Below are 24,895 nucleotides of genomic sequence, written 5' to 3' on the forward strand. Positions count from 1 at the left end.
GCGGGCGGCCTGTGGGCGTGCCCGGGAGCGGGAAAATGGAGGTACAGGAGAGCGCTTTGGTGCAGCGGGCAGGAGTGGTTGTGTGGAAACGGAAATGGGCGTCCCGAGCCGGGGCCTTGCGTGCTGCTCCAGCGGCCCCTGGCTTGATGCTGCCGTCGGGATGGGCGTAACGCGCTTCTCGTGGGCGCCCTTCGACTCCAGCCCCACGGGGGGGTGGAAGACAATGAACAGGCCCTGAGGGCTGTCCGTGGTGCGTGGTTTTTCTTGCCCGAGGCACCATAGTGCACAGGTATGAGGGAGGGAACGTTTTCATTTTGAAATTTGTTACCTGATTTCTCCTCAGGATTTTCTTGTGTGCTGACCCTTCAGGCCTCTTCCCCTTTCAGCTGCCTAATTGGCTTTACTGTCCGTGCAAACTGGCAGCATCTCCATTTGTGTCAACCTTCCCGAATTTCCTTAGCGAGTTTGCTACGAGTGCACTCCCAGCTGTTTTAAAACTCCCATGACTCTTTCTTTGCTTGTATTTTTCATACTGTTTCCCATCGAAATAAGCCTTCTGCACCTCTGTGAGGCCTGTGTTTCTGCCGTGCCCCAGACTTTTAGAACAAGGTAATTAATTTCCATCAAAGATGATAGCAGTCCTCAGTATTGTGGTAATTAGTGGCTGGATGCTGGCACACACAGCAAAGGTAAGGTGGGACACGTTTATCTCCTGCACGGTCATCGTGGAGGTAGCAGCCTGGCCACTCGTCACCGGCAGCTCCAGGCAAACCACAGCACGTGAGATTTCTTGTCCTGTAGCAGCATTGGTAGACAAAGAGCGAGCTATGGTTACTGCAGAGGTAAAGGTGATTGGAGACGTGGGAAAGCAGGAAGGCCTTGTCGGTTCTGCAAGAGTTCAGCTCCCCCTCTCCTCCATTTCTATGGAAAATAGAAAGTTAATGAAAGGTCAGAAGGTGTTTGCAGGAGATTCTTTCTTCTGAAAAATTGTGACATTAAACAAAGATTCTTTAAGTTGTATTCAACTTTTCTGTTCTGTTCTTTTCTGTTGTTTTATTTTCAAATTTAACTTGCTCCTTTTTTTTTTTTTTTTTGCAGTTAAAGCTATGGCACTGAAACAGGTTTCCAGCAACAAATGCTTTGAGGGTTTCCAGAAGGTGTTTGAACATGACAGGTAAACACTACAAAAGCAACCTAGATGTTTAGCATGGAGCAGTGAATCCATACTATCATTGCTGTCAGTGTTCTCAGTCTGCAGGAGGATAGTGTGTTCTCACTAGTATCCATAATTCAGTAGGGAATGCTGTCTACTGCAGCTTTGGCTGTGTTCTTGTATTTCTGTGTTATGTTTAATATGTCTAGCATACTTAGTGCTGCAGATCTGAGATGGGAAACCAGTATTTTTACTCATTTGAAAATGAAGCTCCATTACTTCGGATTGTCCTGTTTGCGGCACAGAGAACCGTTGTGTGTACAAAGTTCCATTCACTCTACTGGATATTTCACTTCTATGCACTCTTAAAAAATGCTGTGAGCAGACAGACGCAGTAGGTAGATAGATTATTGTTTGATGAAGGTGAACAGAAAAACATTCTTTTTTTTCCATTTCTCATCCAAAGAAAAAAAAATCATTAGTTATGCTTAGATGAGCTTTTATTGACAATTTTAGGCTTTAGTATTAATTGGGCAATTGGTTAGTCTGTAGACTTAGAAGATGGAAAACCTCTCTTGCTGGGGCATGCTGTGCAGTATATGTTCTGCAAGTCATGTGGATGTGTTCTTCAGTAAAAATTACTTTCCAATTTAATAGACAAAGCTCAAGTTAAATGTTGCTGGAGTTCAAAATTCAATCTTCAAACTGTTCCCGGTTAGAAGCACTGCAGAAATGTGGCTTACTTTTAAGTCTCTGTTTTAAGTATATTCAGAAGAAGGTAGGAGGGTTAGCTGTTGTCAATGCAAGGGACTGAGGCAGAGTTTTAAAATTGTTTTCCACTTTATTTAACTTAGTTGTTATAATTCACTGACCAAATCTCTCTTTGAACAAAATGCATTGATTCAACTTTCTTTTTTTAACGTTAGTGACCTTGTTAATTAAGTAGTGGTGGTAACAAGGAGTATTTTATTAATACAGTGCAGAGCTAAGATGCAAAATGAAATTTGGAATCTACTTGCCTCCAAAAGCAGAAACCGGAAAATGTCCTGTGCTGTATTGGCTCTCAGGTAAGTAACATGAATTTTAGTAACTTAAAAAAGATAATCTTAAGCACATTTAAGCTACTGTGCTACAGTTACTGAAAACCTGGTGTAGAGGTACTACAGTGGCAGCTCTTGCATTCTACAAAAGATCGTCTTCTGGAACACTCATTTACTTTCAGCGTGTTGTGATAAGGTTGGATGCAGCCAGCCTCAGGGCGTAGCTTACCAGATTGTGTTCTAAAATGCTCAGTGTTCAAAATGTTCTACCCTTTTTTCTAAAATGTACATACTTTTTTTCTAAAACTTAGATATTTAAAGGTTCTCCTGAAAGGCCTTCACATGGGGACACCTCCTGCTTCCCTTTGTCTATGACAGACTGCTTCAGTTAACAGGATAGGGGGCAAAATCTAGCCCATGGAAGCCAGCAAATTTGTCCTCTGGACCCCACCTTATTCTGAGTGCTATTTTGCAAGGAGCGACTTGTGAACTTGGAAAGGGCGGTGCTGTTAGCTGCCTTGGCACAAGCACATCTAGAGTGAGGGAACCTTGTGGGATCAGAAAGGGCCAGGGGATGAAGAGGGTTGAGTGGCAGGAGTGAAATTGTCTCATCCACAGCATCGTCTCTTCATCTCTCCAGCTCCTGCAGGAGTGTGTCCTATCCAGCTGCTGTCTTGCTGGATGTAAGGCAAGCTGGGATGAGGCTGTATGGCTTTGTCCCTCCACCCTATTCCTGTCATCTCCCACAGAGCTGGGTCTTGCACCAAAAGTGCATAAATAATGTTAAGGTATTGCTTTTAAAATGGTCAGATTTATGTTGGTGATGGCTCCAGGATTAATTAATTACATCGGGATTTTTTTTTTTCTATTACTCAAAATGAAAAGCAGAAGCTCTGTTCTGTAATTTTAAGAGTTGCTTTATTGAGACTTGTGTTCAGAAAGTGGGAGAATTGACTGGTAGTGTGGAGACTATATTCCTTGTATGTATTCATTTCACAAAATAGCTAGTAGGTCTGATTTGCAGAATGACAGTGGACTGGGTAAAAATGTTTACCCTTGAAGTTGGAAGCATCAAAATTTTCTGAAGAGCTCTGAGTCATGCAGCACGTTTATTTTTTGAATCTAAACCCTGTCTTGGCTAGTATATCAGTCAAATTATGTTATTTGCAACTGGTCCTCGGAGAAAACTAGAATCATTAACCCCTTTCAAATGGCACAGTGAAGAAAAATTGAAATATTGATGTGCAGTATTATTTATTTGTAATTGGACTTCAGTTGGGCCTGCTGCAGTACGAAAGACACAGATTGCTCTGGGTTTTGAAGCAAGAGTGCTTATGGGCCTTTATCCTGTCTAAAGAATGTAGGATTTGTCAGACCACGTGTATAATTCTGTAATGGAAACAGCTAAAATGGCAGTAGAGAGAAAAATATAGTTGCAGGGTTAGATGTCAGAAGTTAACAATTAGTTAGCAACAGTGTCTGTAGTCACTGGATTTAAATACACAGTACTTGAGGAAGCTGTATATGCCACATGGGTAGGCGCTCAAGGGGGTACAGAGTACACATTGACCTGTTTTTGATCAAATGTTAGTGTGACTAGATGTGAAAGTGCAACTGTATCTCTTTCTGTGGATTATTAAGTATTGTTGAACCTAGTGAAAAGACTTTTCCATGTTTATGGAGATAGGAATCCCTCTTGTTTTTCAAAACCTTTTCTGTCAAAAAGGTTTTTGAAACTGGTATGCTGTGAGCAATGTGTAACCAATGATATTTTTATTTCTCTAGGGTTAACTTGCACGGAACAGAATTTTATAACAAAAGCTGGTTTTCATCAAGCTGCAGCTGAACATGGCCTTATTGTAGTCGCGCCAGACACGAGCCCACGTAAGTTTTAACAAGAGATATGGTAACAGTCGTTACACTGAACTACACTGTCTTTATCCTCAAAGAATGGAGTGCTGCAGTTTGCTACAAAGTGTGTTGCCCACCTGAGTCAGAATATGACCTCACCTCTGTATCTTGCATTGTTGTCTATATTGTCTATGTTCTTAATAACATGGTAGCGAAGGTTTGACATTTGAAACTCTTTTATTGTCATGACACTAAAACTAGAACAAAGGGGCCATTGAGTTCAGGACGAAGGAGGAGAGAGAAGAAAATGAAAACAAGAGGCATGTGTTATCAGAGATGCTTGCCTGCACTTTGTGGCTTGCTGAGACTTTAAAAAAATCTGCAGAACTGTGTTGGCACACAAAGATGTAATGTTTACTCTTTATTGTATTCTGTCTTCTAAAGCTGATTAAATAAATACATGTCTCCAGAGGATTCCGATACTTAGAAAAGCAAACCAGAAACCCTTCCCCCCTGCAGCTGCAATAGACTACTAATGAATGGCTTTTTTAAATAACGCTGTTATTTGTGTAAGGCTGAGCTTATGTGTGGTATGGGAAACCTGAAAACGGTGGATCTGCAGCTACTGGAAATACAGTCTTTTGGGAATTCAGTGAATTATGTTTAGTATTTGCTGGATTCTGTTAAAGTCTCATGAGTGCTGTATACAAAGGTGGCAGTCCACTAATATTTCCCAAAGTTTAGTGGGTCAGATCTGAACACAGATAATACGGGAATGAAGTGATGTTCTTTCCAGAAAATATTTTTCACATCTAGGTTTTGAAGTTGTCAAAGAATAGAAATGCATGTTTCTAAGAAGAAGAGGGACAGAAGAGCAAAACTTGTGTATTAATGAACTTTACACTTCATTGTTGCTATTTGCTGCAGACTAGAGATGGGCAACTAGCCTTTGCATGATTCACGTTGGGTAATTACACTGGGACTTGTTTTTAGTGTTGTCTTTCTAAGTTGTCTCTATAAATGTGTAACTGCATTTGCATAGTTCATTGCTTTGTCCATTTTCTTTTAAAACCCTCTTTGCAGCTTCTCTCTTGCCTTTAGTCTAATAACTGATCAGGATTGCTCTGCTATTTAGATGAATTTCAGTATGTGTTTCATATCATACTCTTAGATTTTAGCTCAGAGACCCAAACATTCTTAAATCTCTTTGAGCTGTCTGGAGTGAAGAGCAGTTCAAATGTAATCACAAATTAATTGATCTGAGCGTATGTAGTGAAAACGCTTGTATGTGCTCTTTAACTGTGTAGTTATGACTATATGAGAATTACCTTCCAGGAGCTAGGAGATGTATCTGGATGGGGAAAAAGACTGCGTGAAAACCTGAAATACCTGTCATTACAGACCCTCTGTCAGGCCCTGATAGACTTTACTTTTCGTAGGGGTTTGCTTTTCCAGACAGGTGTGCTGAGCAGTATTTTGCAGGTTCCTTTCCAAATTTCTTTTTTCAAGGCTTCCCTTAAGTTTCTTTTAGCAGAATCAGCATTGCCTTCATTGCCTGGCAGGACTTTCTGAGTTTTTGTCTATTTCTGAGGGACCAAAGGTAGACTTTTTATATCCAACATGTTGTGTAAGCACCCCCCGTTCCTGTGTCTGCTGGACTGTTAAGTTACAAAATCACCCAATGTTCAAGGACACGTCACTGGAGCAAACTCAACTTTGATCCTTGTAAAAATCTGGTTTCACACTGTGACGGGGTGGCAGGTATCTCTGCACAAATTGTCAGGGACTGTGAAATTACACATGGGTTGACAGTGTAATCTGACAGTGGTGAAAGCCCATGTAATTTTGGATTGCAGAAACTAGGAACATTTTGGAGAAAGGACGGCCATTATTTCCTGTCACATACACCTTGAAATATTACACTGTGTTCTGCAAACCAGGCTGGTAAATCACCGGCTAATCAAAGGGAGAGTAAGAGAGGACTGGATGGGATGTATTGGCTTTCAAAGAGACATCTGCAAATTTAGTTTGAAAGTGTAGCCTTGGAAAAGAGGATACAACCCTGCAGTTGTTCAAAGAAGAAATTATTTAAGTTTTATGGGGAGTTATAGGTGGGAGTAATTAAATGAATTGCAGACAAGGTAGAGATATATACTGGAAAAATGATAGGAACAGTAAGTGTTGTTATGCTGTTGAGTCTTAAAAAGGGAGCTGTAGCAGACATTATTTGAAGCAAATAAACTGGTGTGGACACACCATTTGGTGATACATGGTTCTGTCCTTCTGGGGGAAATAAAATTTTCTGCAGTTTCTATTTCTCACATAGTTTCTTGTACTTGATAGGATGAGGTCTAATAACTGAAATGAACTGATAGCACCAATTAACAAGTGCCAACTTTTGAATAAGTCTCTAGGTAAATTGGACGAAGCTTTACAGAATTTAGTTTAGGAGAGATCTGTATGCTATGTATATCTATGAAGGGATACTGAAACAAGTTAGAAGTTGGATACATCTGTAGGTAATACGGAAGTAGCATTTTGAAAGCGTTGTTGAAATAACACTTGAAAACACTGTACTAATGAATGAAAATCTGAATTGTCTTATAGTTGGAGGGGTAGAGACATGTTGATTGAGAAACTCGTGTTCCGAGTCTCTGATTTGTGTGGCAGGTTCTCCAATTCTGAACATCTAGTAAAGGAAAGACAGTAACTATGGAAAGAATTTTCATGGTAGGTGGCTGCAGCATTGAAGGAGAAGATGAAAGCTGGGATTTTGGCACCGGTGCTGGTTTTTATGTGGATGCCACTGAAGATCCTTGGAAAACAAATTATAGGATGTATTCCTACATAAAGGATGAGGTAACTTTGCTACTGGGTTCTTCAGGTGTTGTTGGGTAAGATAAAGAAGGGGTGCGGTTCAGTCATGCTCTGTTCCTAGCACCAAAGCTTGCTTAAGGTGATCTTGATAGCCTATGGATGGTTTGTCGTTTTTTTGTTTTCCTCTTTTATAAAAAGAATTTATTATTTCTTTTTTAATCCTTGATTATTTCAGTGATTGGATTTATCCAGTTGTTAGGCCTTTCCTCACCAAACAGATACCGTCGTAGAACTGAGGAGGGAGCGAACCGCAGCACAGAGATGATAACACCTGGCAGGGCTTGAGCAGGAACTCCTTGAGTCTGCTTTACTGCCGGAGATGCCACAGGGTTGGCCTACACTTCTAATCTTGATTCGTTAGTTGTGCAATCTCTGCTCTTGTAAAATCTCTGCTCTGCTACTTCTGAAACAACCCACTGCATTTCACTGCCTCAGTACTTCAGTTGTATTGCTCATTTAGACTGTTTTCACTGTCTGTCTTGGGAGGGTGGGGTGGTGGTTTTGTTTTTCTTTTTTTAACTGGGTGTAAAAGGAGATCCTTGAGATACATGTTAGAAAGGTGAGTGTCCAGTTTAATCTGCATGTGGTTTGTGTGGTCTGGATTAAAGTTGATTGGAGTACGGGGAGCAAATAATCTCCCGAAAACAATTTTCCATTCTGGTCACTTACAGGAGCACATACATAGTTATGTATCTATTAAAATAAGACTTTGTTTATTAGGAAATTCCCCCATCTTGTGTTTCAGGGTTATGATAGATTTCTATAGAGATACTTTGAGTTACTTATTATCAGATCAATTGTTTCCTTTTGATTTTACAGTCCTGTTCAAATTGCTTTCAGGCCATGATCAGAAATGTCAGGCTAGAACCAAAGATGTGCCTTTGGTTTCGGTGGCTTCCTGGCATTGAAACGCACTAGTTATTTGTGTGCTTTTCTTCCTTAACATACTCAAGTTGCTTTTAACGTTTTTATTACGCTGTTGTTCCTTTACAGCTGCCTAAACTAATAAATGCCAATTTTCCAACTGACCCTGAACGGATGTCTATTTTTGGGCATTCCATGGGAGGTCATGGAGCTCTTATTCTTGCTCTGAAGAATCCTGGAAAGTACAAAGTAAGATATTATACAGCTTATATGAGGTTTACTAAGGCTTATACAGATTTCTGTAGAAGTGAAGAAAGAAAACATGACATCAAGTTCTGTTATAGCATTAAATGTATAAATAGTTTTAGTTGTAGCAGTTCATTGATACCTATGGAAATGAATATGGAAAATTGCCAGAAACACCACTCTGGAATATGAGTATCAGTGAAATTAAAAAAAAATCTGCAAATTTTAAAAGTTAAGAAAAGTTCAGTTTCTTTTGGATGATGCTACAGCTCTCCCAAACTAATTTTTATATTTAAATGTAAGCAGGCTCCTTCTAGCTCCGGAGTTAATTCATGCTGCCAATATTGTCTAGAAATTTAGTTGTGTGATTTGCTACATCTTTTCAAATCTTGTCTTGTTAATTTTGGAGCTTTTATTACCAGCAAACCTTTTCGCCACCATTATATGTGTGTTTGCTTAGAATTTACTAGAGTCTATTAACTCCAACTGATAGCAAGTGTAACTGTAAGCACCTGAACTGCACACGGCATAGTATCTGGAGGATATTCCCTGCCCTTTGTTCCCCCCCCCCAGATTTGCATGTCAGCTTTCCTAAAGAGTTATTTTTGGAGTATTCGAGGTATATGAAGTTTGAAATCTGTTCATCTGTATTCTACTTGAACCTAAATCAAACATACTGGAACTGATTTTCCTTTCCTTTATACTTGTGAGGGTTGAGAGAAATTTTGTTGTTCTCTTTGGAGATATGCATATGTAAAATGCATTTCTGAGGGAGAATCAGGCATTGGTGTTTGAGAGATGAGGGGCTCTGCCTTTGTGGATCAGTCCTTTCATGGGCTGTCCTGGCCCTGCACTTTGTGGTCAGCTGCTGCAAAAATGCAGCTGCATTTTTTAAAATAGCGTAACATTTGCTCAGCGTCATTAGCTTGGCATCATAAGAGAGAGTTGAATGTAAGAAAAAGCTTTATTTTTATCTCTCTTTTTTATCTTTTGGAGCCAGTAGTTCAGAAATCTCCATTTTCACTGTTGGCACTTAACTGTATTATCTAAAAGAATTAAACATTAAATTGAAAATACCAAAAGCCAGGAGAACTGGCGGTGGCTCAGATGGTTTGTTGCTATTTCTTGCAAGACATAAGAGTGGAAATACTGATGTCCCAGGGCCAAATCCAAAAGAAGAATGTAAGAATAGGGCTTGGACTTCTGACACCAGTATCTGGAGTTGTGATCTGAAATGCGCTTTCTTGACCCCTGATCCTGGAGGTACCTAAATTCATGAGACACTGTTGCATGAGCAGCCCCATGCCTCAGGCTTTTGTCATGCTCTGCCAAAATCCAGTTGGGGGTGAAATGGTCCCACACTCTGACTATGCTGACCCAACAGTGGACTTGAGATCCTTCTCTGCTGCTTGAGGGAATTCAAGCCAACATCTCCCAACAAGGAAAGGAATGGGGCAGCTAGCCCTGCCTTTTGTAGCTTGGCTGATGTGCAAAAAGGAAAGCAAAACTGTGGGGCTAGAAAGAACAAATGAGGGAAGTAGGGTAATGGTTAGGGCACCTAGCTCGGAGGGTTGAGGGAGTCCTGGGTTCTGGCAGTAACTTCAAAACTATTTTTGAAAAGGCTTTTCATTTTCTTGTTAGTTAGCCAAAATCACCTTTCTTAATTCATGCTTTTTTTTTCATGCTTTTTTTCTGAACAGTCTGTATCAGCATTTGCTCCTATCTGCAACCCAATTCAGTGTCAGTGGGGGAAGAAAGCCCTTGGTGGATATCTGGGACCAGATGTAAGCAAATGGGAGGTATGTGTTGCAACAGCAGTCCTTCAATAACACATGAATGAGTGATCTGTAAATATATTGCAGCAGGGGTCTGGAACGAAACTCTGGGGTACCCCTGAGCTGGTACTGCTGTTTTACTACACCCCTAAGCACAGATAAGCATTGTATGTTTCTGGTGGGTATGACTTGCTGTTGCCTGATGGTGCTTATAACAAATGTAATGAGATAGAAGGCTCTCATCAAATTGACTAAATTCCTCCCTGTTTTATGAAGATCGTAAAATCTGGGCTAAGAAGAATTATGAGCAGTCTGAGACTTTCTCTAGCGCATGAAAGCAGTGAGCAGTTTAAAAGAGAGTTAGGCTATGGCCTGTCTCTCAAAAACTCAGTTCTCAATATATGAAACAGCTGGTTTTTGTAGTAGCCTGAAAAGAGAGACTGCTACAAACTGTTCGGAGACTGATGAGCCTCATGGCATCTGCAAGGGGCAGCCTGCTGGAGGCAGCTAGAAGAGAAGCCCATTGGATACTTGGAAATTGGTGTGCCGTAGAACAGGATTAAACCAGACAAAGTTAGGTTTTAGTTCCAGGGCCCTAATTTTGAAACATAAGTAGTCGTATTTGAATGGCTAAGATACAAAAATGTTTGTGTGCATGTTGTTGCATTATTTAGGCAGCCCTTCAGTCTTTTTAATCTCAGCATAAACATTGCACTGTATTTCTAGAATTAAGTTAGAGGGGATCATCATGACCAGGTACTCTGATTTCCTTGTAAATAAACACAAGCTGCAGTTAAATCCCTTGTAAATTGGATTAAAGTATCTCTTAGGAAGCTATCCAGGTCTGATTAATTACAGGAACGGAGAGCACTAGCTGCTTTCACAATTGTTAATAGAGTAGTTTGTATATTAAGAAATCACCAGTTAAACTTGCTTACACTTAACATAATGAATTTATTCTGAGGGGGAAAAAAAATGTTTTCTGGCCCCTTAACTTGCTTTGGAGCTCTCTTGCAAACCCAGTCCAATAGATCTACAACAGGCATCAGGAATAGACTTATACCTGCCTTTGGCACAGATATACAACCTCTGATTTCTGTATTTCTGCTTAAAATTGCCATGTAAAGATGTGCAAGGATCACTTTATACCATGCCACAGTGCTTGGCTGAGTCCAAGCTCCCATTTCCATTGCAATGTCATTTCTGGATCTGGTGGCATCCTGGAAGCATGGCTCTGATGCCTTGGTGTAGGACTTCGCATTTTGCTCTCTGTTGGTGATCTGTCTTCTCCGCTGCCTTAAACACTTCTCTCTCTTTTGAAAGGATTTTTTTTTTTTTTTTTTTTAGCATGTACCAAGCACAGGACCCCACAGGAAACATGTTCCCCATTCACAATTACATTTTGATACATGTATGTTAATAGTTTTTAATTTATGCGGTGTGTGCCATTTTTGTTTCTCAGTTGTACAAATTTTTCTTGGTCAAATTATCATGGTAACCTTCAGGTGAAATGCCTTCCATGAGCATAGTTGTGTTATGCAGGTGTTTTGACCTTTAGCTGCCAAAATAGTTACATGAAGATACCAAGTTATTTTGGCAAGATCTAGTTTCTGTACAAGCATGTGAATTGGTACTCGATTATATTGCTGTTCTTCGACTCTGTGTGAATTTAGCCCTGGGCTGGGTATTCTGTTTGGTCAAACTGCCAACTTGGTAATTACTTAGATCATACTATTTGGCCTTTTTAAAACATGGGTATTACATTTCAGTTTCCCCAGTTTTTTGCTCCTCCAAAGTGTAATTTGGTGTCCTGATCAGTATCACCCAGTACTCTATATATGCCATTCTTTTCTTGCAGTCAGCAAATTTGACCCAGTCTAATGTATGTAACTGAATGTTGTTTTTCTTTTATTTCTGCAGGCATATGATGCTACACAACTTGTGAAGTCCTATCCAGACTCTCACCTGGACATCTTGATTGATCAAGGGAAAGATGACCAGTTCCTGTCAGCGGGCCAGTTATTGCCTGATAACTTCATCGCTGCCTGCACAGAACGGAAAATCCCAGTAGTCTTTAGACTGCAGCAGGCGAGTTGCTTCTGCAATCCTTGATTGTTGGGTTGTTGCTTTGTGATTTTTTGGGTCTATGTGGCAGGTAGTGGAGAGAGTGTCTCTTAATGGGGCATACTCTCACTTACCTGTGAGTCTGTCCCTGGCCAAGTGAGGAAGAGGGTGAGAGGTGACATTGTCCTTCATGCTAGCCATCAAGGAGTGCAATATCCATCAGATTGAGCTGCATTTCACCACTAGGTGGGGTCATGATTTTAGTTTGAACAAGCTGATCCGTTGTTGGTAACTCAGGCTGCCAGTGGTAGGCTGAAGAAGCAGCATTAACGATTTTTAATAAGTATCACAGCCACTATACAAGCAAAGTGACAGATGTACTTTTGCCTGATTCCTTAGCTGTACCGTGGGTATTGTGTTCAGCATAAAACTTTGTGATTTAGTTTGCATGTGTTTGTGTAAATCAGGAAAGGTGTGGAATTGCTTGAAATCTTAGATTCATTTAAACACCCAGGTGGAAGGATTACTCCTTCCTAAAGTGCAGTGACCCAGAACAGTGCTGTCCTGACAGCATTGGAGTCTTTGTAAGCAGCTGACAACTTCAAGCCAGACCCAGTGAGGGGCCCAGCTGTGGAGAATGAGGGATTGTCTTCTCTCATTTAGCATAAGCCCTGCACCAAAAGATATAGTTAGTGCTGACGAAGTGGAGTAGTTCAGAGGTTTACATGTCATTTTAGCGTAGCGCTGGAGCGTAATTCAGACGTGGGCTGCGTTCTCCTTACACCCTATGTTTTACCAGTAGGGCAATGCCAGTGAGGGGAACTGTTCTCTCATGCATCCTGCTCTGCAGCTGACACTTGCTGTTATCTGTCTCTAATTTACGTGCCCAGATTAGGGCAGGGTAAGGTACATTCTGTTTGTTTGTTTAGCTTCCTAGTGTTCATATATACTTAACCTGTTAGTTAGGTATCCTTTACAGTTTTTCTATATAATAGAGGAACTTCAGATTCTTAAAACAGATCAAACCAGAAGAGTCATTAACTTTCCTAGAAGAGAGCTTAGCATGATTGCTTTATCATGAACTATATGTATTTATTTGCTGATTTCTTTGTTGTTGTTCTTTTCTAGGGTTACGATCACAGCTATTTTTTCATTGCTACATTTATTAATGACCACATCAAACACCATGCAAAATACCTCAATGCTTGAAGCATTCGGATGTGAGCGTCGTCTGTCCAATATGAATCAAGGGATAGAGGTGAACTAAACAAAAATCATTTGCTGAAGTAGTGTCTGTAAAATGGAGCTCTTCTGATTGTACTGCTAAGAAAAATAAAAGTCCCACTTAATTTGATGTGTGTGCTTTAGAGTAAGTATTTTGAATGTTCTTGCATACTTCAAAAACTCGCTTGATACCACAAAGGTGCATGCTGTATTCTAGGTCAAAATGGAAATTAGCAGATGAGTTAGTTTCAGACTATGAATGTGGGTATGTACTTGGACCTCGAGACAGTTTCTAGTGCAACTACGCAGAGACTACGAACAACAACAGCGTGCCTCTTCAGCTCATTTGTCGTGGTTTAACCTGGCAGGCAGCCGCTCACTCCCTCCCTCCCCCCCCCATGGTTCCCATGGTTCGGCTGAACCTGCATTGTTGCTCAAATCTTGACTCACTCTTGCCAGAGGAAATGTTAGGGTAGAGGTAGGAGCGGTTTGCTTTTGTAAGCAATGCTGAATGCTCTCGTGTTTCTCTGGCCCCTGCCAGATTCTAGGTTGCAGGGAGGCTGGTGCTGGGAACTTACGTTTCTGTTGGTGGTGACAGGCTTAAGTTACATATTGACTTTTATCATTCTTGCATCTACCTCTTTCTGTAGTAAGCTTAGAAGGCTGGGGAGATACGACTGTGTGTATTGCAGGAGTTCTCTGAAATGCTGAACGTAAGTTTTCCACACTGTGTAGATTTACAACACATGGTAAAACTCCTCCTTTCTTACAAAGCAGTACACTGACAAAAATTATAAGCCACAAGTGCTAAACATTTACATTTTTCCACTCCCACAACAGCAAAATTGGCTTAAAGGCTTCTTTAATGTGTGGCAGCTGCTTCTTCTTGTTCCTCCCCACCAGGAACCAGGCAGCTGCCCTGCCATAGCCAGTGAATGAATTACTGGGCTGTATCCAATACTGGACTGGAGCAGAAGCGTGCTGTGCCTGTACTGCAGCCTTGTGCCCAGTACTATGAAGTGAGTCAGGGTGTTCAGCTTGGTGCAAGTACTTCTAATGATAAACATTTCCATTTGTTACCTGTCAAAGCTAGTACTTGTTTGCCTAATGCTTTCTGATAATTGTGTTCAAGGGACAGGGGCATGCCGTTTTTTTTTCATTGCCTAACAGGAGTGTGTGCACCTACATGTTATATTAGAGGCGATTAAAAAGCAGGTTTAACCACGTAATTTACTGTAAGTGCTTTTAAACCACCATTTTAAAGCTGCTGGGTTAATGGTAGGAAACAGCTTGCCCTGCATTGGGGGAAAAAAGCCCTCTTTCATACTTGATAAATTTATATGGCATAATTCTAAGTAAGTTTCCCATTATACTGTGGATAGTTGTGGGGAGCTTTATTTCCTATACCCTAAATTTACAGTCCAGCAGGAGATCAATTACCATATCAGCTTCCCCAGACAACTGCCCAGCTACAGTTCTGGAGCTGAAAATATCTGTCATATTTTCCGCTCGGCACTCTTAATAATTGATTGCCATCCTGCACTGTGTGCTTTCTTGATAAAACGGAGCATTTACATGCACTGCTGCCTTCCTCCTTGAGAGGGACTTCCAGTGGCCTCGCTTGCGAGCAAGAGCAGATTCAGGTAAGCGTCTGACGGACTCTCGTGCGTCCACAAGAACTTGCTTCAACAGTCAGTAACCTCAAGGCTTTATAGGAACTGCCCTGAGCGCTTACAAAACTGGTGCTAGAGGGTTGACAAGGAAGGGGCCCTCAAACTGCCCTTGTCCACAGGCTGCAAGTCCAGGACAGTGCAAACCTCTGAGAAAACTTGGAGCGCTTGAATCAGGTTGTGCAGGTGGCTACAGATGCCAAGTGTCTCTGCACCATCTTGATGAGAGTTGTGTGAGGCTGTCAGATCTCTGTTGCTGGCAATGCTCAAGCCTCAGCTGGACGTGCCCTCAGCTGCCTGCTGTTAAACAGGCTCTGCTTGCAGTGAGGAACAGCACCAAAGGACTGCAGGGCTCCTCCTCCTAAATTATGCCAATTCTAACACAGCAATCGGTCTGTCCTGGCTTTGTATCACAACAGCCACAAAGGCACTCAAGCTTCCTTGGCAATCAAAAGCAGGATCTCCCCAGGAGATTATTGTAGAAAGATCCTTTCAAAATCCACTACCAAAAGTGAACAAATACAGCCATAAAATCACCTGGTTAAGGTAAAGATGCTTCATTAGAGAAATGAGAAAATAGCACAATCTGTATTTATGTGACTTCAGAAACCTGCACGGGAAAGAGAAGGCTGTATACTATGACCTATGACTACTAGTCCCTACTACCTGTTTCTGCAGAGACAGGAGAAGGGCAAAGCAGCTTGGCACAGCCCTGCCACATGGGGTTATCCCCAGGTCAGAAAGGGTTACTGCATTATTGCTTGGATTCACTAGAATAAGGAAGTCATCAGATTTGGTTTGCTGAAGCAAAAGCCTGCACGATAATCTCTGCAGGAGGGCAGGGAGGAAAAAGAAAAGCTGCACTGTACAGTGAAGTGGGAAGCAGTAAAAAGAACGACTCTGGCGCTGTGAGCAGGAGCAAAGTGAAGGTTTTTTGAAGTCCCCCAGCCCTGGAAGCAGAGGGCAGTTCATTCCACTGCTGCTGTTCACTACATGACTGGCAGGAGATCTTAAGCAACAGGAGCAGCAGAGCTGCAGGAAGCTCATTTGCAGGAACCAACACTGAACCAACAACCCAGCAGTTACCAGCTGGATCCTATTCCTAGTTTAGCTGCAAAATTCCTTTATCTGAGTACATCATCATCCTCTCCATCCCCAAACCCTCATCCATCATTCCCAGCGTTAAACTCTCCAAGCACCGTCTCTTTTACAAGAAACTGTCAGTCACAAGGGTAGTCATTAAAGGGTTTCTACAAATAATATAGTTTAATTGTAACTACAGTAAAGATTTTCTATATACATTATGTTCACTGCTTAGGGTAGTATAGATTTGCCATGCATGTTTTATTGCACATATAAATAGTATACAAAGATTCATGAAGATTCTCTTTTTAGCCACACAGGTTAAGACTGCATAAAAAAAGCTGTATTACAAAATATTTAGAGCTACTTATTTACAGCCAACTTCAAGCAAATACTGAAAGACACTATCAGGAGAAAAACAAAATTTTAATTATGAAAAAACAAGATTTGTCAAAATAATAATTACAAAGCTTCATGTTGCCATATATACATTGTAAAAAAATACTCAGGAAACCTGCATTTTATCCCTCAAGATGCAGAAATCAATATTCCTATTTTTATACTCGATCTTTGAATGCTTTTAAAATTTGATAAACTCTGACTTGAAAACTTACTTTCTTTACATTGCTCGTGCTTTTTGACAAAACAGTTATTTGTGCAGCTCTGTAAAATATTAAAATACATTTTAATTTAGTGTTAAAGTGCACAGTACATTTTATAGGAAACAATATGCTAGCTGCCAATCAAAATTACAATTTAAGTCAATGTTCCCTCTACAAAATAAATGCTTTTGCTTTGGTTGAAGTAACTGGATATTCCATGCATACTGTATGTCTCATTGTCTGCGAGTCCGCTTTCCTCCTCCTAACACGTTGCTGTCAATACAGACCAGCACATTGGCAATTTGTGGTATTAAAATGCGTAGTCTGCATTCAAATACTGTATTAACGATTAAAAATCTGCTATTGGAATACTGGTAGTTTTAAATGCAGTGTCTGTGAGCATGCGCGTAACTTTGCCTAGATACGTAGTAGTGACAAGTATGCATCATTCTTCCAAAGAGTCTTTATACGATAGTTCTCTCCACATTCTCCTGCTTAAATTTTTAGTCCTCCCACCACGTTGCCTCTTTTTTGTTTTATTGCATTCGAATGCAATTCTGCATTTCGAACTACCTGCTTGTGTGCACCACTGACCCCTAACAGCTAGCCTTCTCACCACGTGCAGCTTTCCTGTCCTGCTTGCCGAAGTTACATCACTGGCTTCTCGTATGAAAGAAAAATGGACGTTCCAGATACTGTGAGAATCGCTGTGCTGGAATTTTTTGATCTAAAATGGGTGATGTTTTAGTAATAAATTATGCTTTTAAAAAATCTCTTCAAAAAATTTAAAGTAATGATAAGAAAAAGAATCTTACTTCCTATTGCTGACGTGGGATTAGAGGTCTGATCCTGCAAACATTCGCTACGGAACACTGTGCTTAATTCTGTGGGAAAGCGATGGAGACTATAAGGAGAAGCACTGTATCCAGCAGGTTGTATCTGGAAGATCAGGTCTTTGAGACGGCCTTTGGCAATTTTAATAATTTTATCTCCTCTCAAAGGAATCATGGAAGAAAACAATTAACATTTTTTGGCTACCTGCTAAATCTTCTCACTAATGTTCTTGTGCTGTTTTTTATTATTTGCTCTGTAGTGCTGTAGTCTTTAAAAGAAATCAAGTTACAGTGCAAAATTATATTTCAAGACACATGATCCTAATGCACATCATTCATTTTGTTGCGGCAAAAGTTAAATGTCTTGTGCATAGTAAAATAAGCAATCAAAAATATTTGTTCACATTTATTTTTCAAGTTTACATCTTTCCTTTTTTTTTTTTTAAATGTCTATATACAAATAAAATGGGTGTGCTCTCAGTTTCAGCCAATTTAGTCTAGTGGGGGGAAAAGTGCTACTGGAATGTAGGAAACTCAATGGAATGCAGACAAATTTTTACCAATGCTCCACAAATTCAGGAAATAAAGAATGCCATTCCAGCTAGCTGTTCTTTTAATAAAAGCACCTATTTTGTTTGCTTTTTATCTTACTTATTAGAAAATACAATTTACGGAGACCTAGAGCTACTGCACACCAAGTAGAATAAAAAATAACTAAATATTTATATTAAAATAAAGTGTTTAACCACAAAAAAGCAGTAATAAAATACAGTTTCCTAATTTACATTTTGCATCCAAAGGATGAATAACAACTCACTAATAAATAATATTTATATAAATATTTTATGTCAGGATATTTTTAAAAGGTAATAGCCTGAAGCAACTGCAGAAAAACCTAACGTGGTAGAAGTATGATTTACTCTCCCTCCTCCCCTCCCCCCAAAATGATTACAAGGATTCTTAGTTTAATTATATGAAGGTATCTTGCTGCAAGACAGCTGTGTACTCCACACATTTTTAAGTGGCAGAGAGGTGGCTGTTTTAGTAAGTACTGTACAAAGTGAGCTATAAAAGCAGTGAAGCGCCAATTTGCTCTATAAAATGTTTCTGGTTAGTTTCTGGTTTGTAGTTCGATGCACATGTACAGTCTGAACGACGATTTTAAAATCAGAAGTACAAGAATACTCTTGGAGCACTGTTTTTTTTCAATGCAGTTTGAAAACATGGGCAGTATTTTGTTTCTTTGATGGCACAGTGGAGCTGGTAACAGCAAAGAGAGTAGTTTCATGTGAATAAAGCTTGTTTCACTGTGGTTACATCTAGCAATGCTTGAACTGTTATGCTCACTTTTACCAAGCCCTTTTCTTCTAGGATGTGATGTGGTAGGCAGAGCTTCTCCTAGAAAAAGACAAACAAAGGAGTAAAAATTAGGATATTCAATACTGCAAAACGTTGCTTTACATGAACACAATTGGAACACAAAGCCCAACAAGCAGGAACCATTTCCTATTTTTAGGAATTTAAAAAGAACTTCCTGTGATTTTGACAGAAAGTGTCTGATTTTTCTCTCATTATACCTATGAATTAGTGAGAGATCTGTTAATATTCTGGGCCTCAGAAACCAACCTGTTCTGCAGTCGTTACAGTACATAAACATCTTGACTAAGAGTGAGGGCCAGCAAGCACACTGAACTTTCACCTGCAAAGTGAGATAACATGGCATTTGCCCGTTACTACATATGAGTGAGTTTGGGGACAGAAGGCTGCTTTTATCAGTCAAAAAAAGTTCTACCACTGAGCTCTAGACAGGCAGGTCCCAGGATACACACCTTGAACGCCACTCATTAGCATTTACAGAAAAGTGTGTGTAATGTGCATTCAGTGGACGAAGTGTTTCATTCCGAGTAATTAGCAACTTATTTTGAAATATCCAGGAATCAACTTTATTCATTTATAGGACACAGCAATCATGGCCGGGATGAAACCTACTAGCTGTCCACAGAGCTGTTACACCAGAAGACAGTCAAACAGTATCTCCTATGGGTAACAAGACACCCCCAGTGAGTAATAACAGAAAGCCTTGCTTAGAGAGGCAGCCTTGTGTCATGATTGGGTCTATCTTGGAAAAGAAGTTTTTCTTAATGTAACTGGGTATTCCCGTTAATGAAATCAGGCAGCAGGTTTATAAAAAAAAAAATGGAAAGGCTAGACTGCATCACATAAACCATCATCACAACTGTGAGACTCACTGCCACAACACGGAAGCCAAAAGTGTAAGCAGGATGACAAAAATATACAGATAGAAAAAAAGCCAAACAATGCCATTAAACAAAAACACGTGGAAACAGTGTCTGGCTCGTGAAGTCCTTAAACTGTGCATGTCAGATTGCTTACAGTTTGAAAAGGCACCACCTATGTAAGCTAACCTTCGGTTCTTTCCCCAAACATCCATACCTGACCACCAGCAGACATAGGATACTGATTTTTTTGGAGAGGGTTGTTTTGATATTCTCAGTATTGAATCTCTTAGCTGTCCAATAAACTTACACCAGTTCTAAAACTACTGATGCATTTGAGATTGTATTTTAATTAATTGAATATTCTTCTTGCTTCTGTAATGTCAACTAAGGGTCTCTTATTTTCTCTTTATGCAATTCATTGTCCTTTGTCACACTTCCTCATATTCACATTGATTATATCTCCATTTTAAACATCACTGATCTCTTCAACTTCTCTTCTCATGACACATTTTGTTCAGCTCTAGTCCCTTCCCTGACCCCTATGAACCCTTAAAACTAAATATAATATTCAGGATGATGGAACAGGAACTGGTACATACAAGAACAATTAATACAGTTTTTATCATGTTATGCACCTCTGTTTCATTGCTTTTATCTGCTTCCACTGTTGTCCAGTCTTTGCTCAGGAAATCTCCAGTGGGCCACAGCCCAATACTACCAGTACTAAACAGCTGCTCCACTTCTTCTGATGCTTACAACTTTATTTTGTTAATGAGTATTTCCTTTATGCACAAGCAACACTCAGCTTGCTTAAATGTTCTGTGAAGTTCCTCACACCCCACTCCAGCCTCAATGAGAGAAAAACTGTCAATTCCTTCTGCATACACAGACCCCAGAAACAATTTCAGACAGATAATTTTCAAGGAGCTTGGCTGAGTAGATCTGCAAGAGATGGACAACATATATTTCTCCACGGGGAAGATGCTGCAACATTCTGGCAATCTGCTAATGCTGGGTTTCCACTTACATTTGAGTTTGTGGATTCTGATTCACATTAACCAAACAGCTGCGGCAACTGCCTCCCACTCCTGCCTGCTACTGTGCCCCTCTCTGCCGGAGCTACTTGCCCAGTCAGCACAAAGGAATATCCCCAGCTTGCAGCTATTCCAGTTCATCACCCAGATTTCCATTCCAAACTTACCCTAAATAGGTCATTTAAGTTAAGACACTGGGTTCTGCGGTTCATTCTTGTTCGTTCTTCTGACTCAGATATTGACCTGCAAGCTGTCAGAGAAGGTTCTCCCCAACTTTTATTCCTCTGGAAAAAAGTGTCTTTTCCAGATAATTATATAGATATATTTTAGGATGCAAACTCCTAAACTGATATCTGACTAGCAGTGGAGTAGCTACAAAAGAAGGTAGGGATAGTGATAGAGTTATCAAATAAAAGGAAAAAAAAACCCCAAAACATTTCTACTTCAAAAGTATGATTTTACTAAAAATGTTTTGCCAATCTAATGTCTCAGGACACAGTTCATATAAAAATCTAAGATACTCTGCTTGTGATCATGTTAAAAAAATTTGTATTAATCTTATTTATTGAGAATGCAAATCAGACATCTGAAGTGAAATGGTATTCTCTTCACTTTCTTCTACTTCATTCCAGTGCCCTTGCATAATAGGCTCTTGTTTCACAGATTTTGGTGGCATACAACATGCCAATATTTCATTAGTCCTCCATGCTAGACAGAAGGCATTAAATAATAATGCCTGCTGAATCAAATACCAGAAAACTAAGTGATTGGTGTTCCAAGGCTGAAGGACAGGGATTGAGCCCAAACCCCAAACTAACCTTGTTAGTTATTTATGTTTGAGAATATTCTAAATTTTTATCTTGAAGCCAAATTTGCTGAACCCCCCCCCCCACAGTTAAGGATGTTTCCTTTAGAAAAACTTAAAATTCTAAACTTACCATTTTTGTGGCACCTTACAGCACTCAGAGAACTATTCTGTCATGCTTTCTTGCCAGGAATGGACTTCTTAATTTGGCAATTGTTTATAAGCACATTTTAACTAAAAGCATAAGGGACCGCATGCCCCATTTCATACAAAAACCCCATCCAATATTTTTTTTCTCCTTTTAAAAGAATTAGATAATACATTATCTTTAAATACAGCATAGTAATCCAGTTTTATAAAACAACCTCTCTCCCCCTGCTGCATTTACTAATAAGGAAAGTTATTTAAGGAGGTCTATTAAAAAATAGGACTCTACGACCATGTTCTAGGAATGAGAAGTTTCGCAGCATGTTACTTTTTTATATTATACATCATTCTTCATTAGTTCTTGAAACATATAAAATTGACAGCCTTTTCTTATTAAGCAGAAGGTGGAACTTGGTTAATATTTTATAATTCTGCAGTCAAACATGTGGCTATGATGAACTTTCCAAAACTGACAATGAGACCAATACCATCTCTTAAAAATGACAAACTACATCTTAATGTGTCATGAATCAATTCTCTTGTCTAAACCCTAATCACTATCTTCCAAAGCTTTGGAAATGGCTTTCATCAACCCTGCCTCACATACTTTTCAAATGACAGCTTTAGAGTAATATATTTAACTCTCCTCAGAATAAGAAAAATCAAATCCTGCTAAGGATGGACTTTAACACTGATAATCAACTCAGCTTTCTGCATAACAGCAGTTACCTTGGGCCAAGATCCCCGGTGTTTCAGTCCTTACATTCAGCTGCTGACCCTGCAGCACAGTCCATTTTCCATGCTCTGCCTCACTCTCTAACCCACTACAACCTCTATCTTTAAATCAGTGGAAACCACTGACAGTAGAGCTGTGAAGCTGCAAACCACAAAGATTTCAAAACTTTCCTTAAAACCTGGCATTTTGAGACTATATACCTGACCGACCAAGAGAAACACTCACCCATGACTCTGATGAGACTCAACCTCACCCACTTCTCCCCACTGTTGATACAATTTCTGTCCCTTTTACATCAGCATCAAACACAACCACTTCAATATAGTAGTGTGAATCACCTCTCTAAAATTACCCTTGTTGAAAATGTCACTGAACAAAACCCAGAAAGACAGACAGAAAAACTGGCTACTAATTCTCAAGACCAGTCTAAAAATCTTTAAAAACAATTGCGGAGGAAAGGGCTGCCAGTCCACTCACAGCAGCATGAATCTCTCTCTTGTCTATCTACTACAAAAATGAGGATCTAAATTTTTAATGTAATTTTTCTCCCCAAGTACACAGAGGAACTTAATTACCTGTTGCAAGCAAACCGCTTCCTACAGACACCTAGCCATTTGGAATGGCTAAAGATGCTGTCAAACTCATCATGAAGCAGAAGACCAAACTCTTTTTGATGGAAGAAAAAAAAGCAACACAAAAAGACAGTACAACAGGTGTACCCACAAACGTACACGTGTGCATGTGCTTGCCAGAGCAAGTTTCTGATCCTGGAACAAAACGGCTGATTTAGCTGGTGTAAAAGAAAACAGGAATACGCAAGGACACTAATCCCACAAGGATATGTGACTTTACACACACACATTATTTTCTTTGACATCAGATGCCTTCAAAGACAAGATAACTGTTTGGATTGGTTTATGCTAGAGCAAACAGCTTGACAATTCAGATACAGTAATTCATTATCAAAAAGTAATTGTTGCCATTATATCATATGGGAAAGTAGCAAAATGACCACATCGTGACAACATCAGGGGCCACCTACATTTGTTAGCAAAAATACACAGAAATGGAATTCTACATTTGGCAAAAGCCTTTTTCTTTCTTCCTTGTATTTGTAGAATATGAGATTTCAGGTCTACAGGGGGAAAAAATATTCAGAAAACAATGAAATACTGGAATGTGTAGTTTCTCCAAGTACAAATTAAAAAAATAAGTCCATGTAATGCCCATCATTTAACTTTTGGAGCCAACTACTCTGAAACGGAAAGTCACTAAAAGAAACATTGGGGCCTTACGTTTAGGCAAACTTATGTCAAATATATATAGAACCTTGACATTTTGTTAGGTCAAGGGCGAGTTTTCTTTCTAAAGAACTGAAAAAACTATAGCAAACATTTATTTTTTCATATATCTAAGGCAATTTGAAATAATGTCTTTTTATATATATTTTCCTTATCCACTATTACTGTTGATGTATGTATGTGCCCAAATGCCCTGAAGTTACCATTTGAAGTACAGAAAAAAAGAGCAGAAGATCAAAAAGCACAGTAATTCAGGCTACAGGTATATTTCATAATTTTTTTTTCTTTTAATTTACAAAGGAAAGATTATTATGTTTTGTGAAGTATACACTTATGACCAGATTTGACAAAACAAAAAAACCCAAGCAGTACTTCAACTCTACCTGCAATTCTGTATTTGGAGTTATAGTCAGTCAGGTATCTAAATACGTGGATCTTCTGAATATGTAACAAATTGCAAATATTTACAGAACTGTATTTGCAGATGGTGGGCTTTGGACCCCTTTATGGATTTTGGCCTTGAGCCATAAAATTTTAAAAGTAGACTATATATTTTGCCAAAACACCTCACAGTTTCATTCTAACATGCTACAGAAAACAGTGACCTGAAACTGGAAGGAACAGAAAACTTAATGAAGACAGACACACATTGAACAGAGAAAATATATACTTACACTTGAAATATCAATTATACTATAACCTTATACATTAAATTCTGAGAAAGTGAAGTAATGAGAGTGTTTTGTATCGAAGTAGAATGAGTCATTACCTTAAAGTATCTTTATACTGCTCTTTCTGCATATTGCAGCTTATGTGCTAGAATGAAGGAAATGGCAATGATCCACAAAACCTGCTCTACCTTTTTTTCCTAAACCTGCATATATGACTGCTTTCATTTTTTTGTAACAGGAGTAAAATGCCAAGAATACTTCTTTTTGTGGAAACAATTATGTGACAATAATTTGGAAACTTATTAATGTCTTTGGAGTAGAAAAGTAGGCTGAATATTTGCTCAGGTCTAATTCAATCCCCATTCACAATATGCATAGCCTTTCAGAAAACTTACTAGGAACACAATGGGATCCATATACAGCTTTCAGTTGTAAAAGCTTGTTAATATACATTTGAAAAAAGAGAAATGTGAAGAACTATTACACTGCATTACTCTGCACTTGAAAATATTTCTCTTTCTGGGTCAACGAAAAAGAAAGCCAAATCCTCACATCAAAATGCCCCTTGTATTCCGGTGCAAACACATTTTACCTTCACACATATTAAATTAATTCATTACAATTTGTATTTATTACTTTACTGCAGTAGGGATGACAGGACCTCCACAGACTGGAGTAG

The 24,895-nt window shown here is 39.5% G+C and overlaps 1 protein-coding gene across 2 annotated transcripts; it reads left to right on the forward strand.

Annotated features, from left to right (window-relative positions):
• Positions 1 to 1,093: 1,093 nt before the first annotated feature.
• Positions 1,094 to 13,213, forward strand: ESD (esterase D). Of its 2 annotated transcripts, XM_009579494.1 has the most exons (8): positions 1,094 to 1,174; positions 2,132 to 2,220; positions 3,979 to 4,077; positions 6,779 to 6,903; positions 7,915 to 8,034; positions 9,732 to 9,830; positions 11,727 to 11,894; positions 12,999 to 13,213. In XM_009579494.1, exons 1-8 carry the CDS (start codon positions 1,107 to 1,109, stop codon positions 13,077 to 13,079), a joined length of 849 nt encoding a protein of 282 aa, XP_009577789.1. In that variant the 5' UTR covers positions 1,094 to 1,106; the 3' UTR covers positions 13,080 to 13,213. The 2 variants fall into 2 exon arrangements, with proteins under 2 accessions (XP_009577789.1, XP_009577790.1); XM_009579495.1 differs by lacking the exon at positions 2,132 to 2,220 and having other exon boundaries at positions 1,101 to 1,174.
• Positions 13,214 to 24,895: the final 11,682 nt, after the last annotated feature.

The sequence above is a fragment of the Fulmarus glacialis genome, unplaced genomic scaffold, assembly GCF_000690835.1.
Source record: "Fulmarus glacialis isolate BGI_N327 unplaced genomic scaffold, ASM69083v1 scaffold41526, whole genome shotgun sequence".
Lineage (NCBI taxonomy): Eukaryota > Metazoa > Chordata > Aves > Procellariiformes > Procellariidae > Fulmarus > Fulmarus glacialis.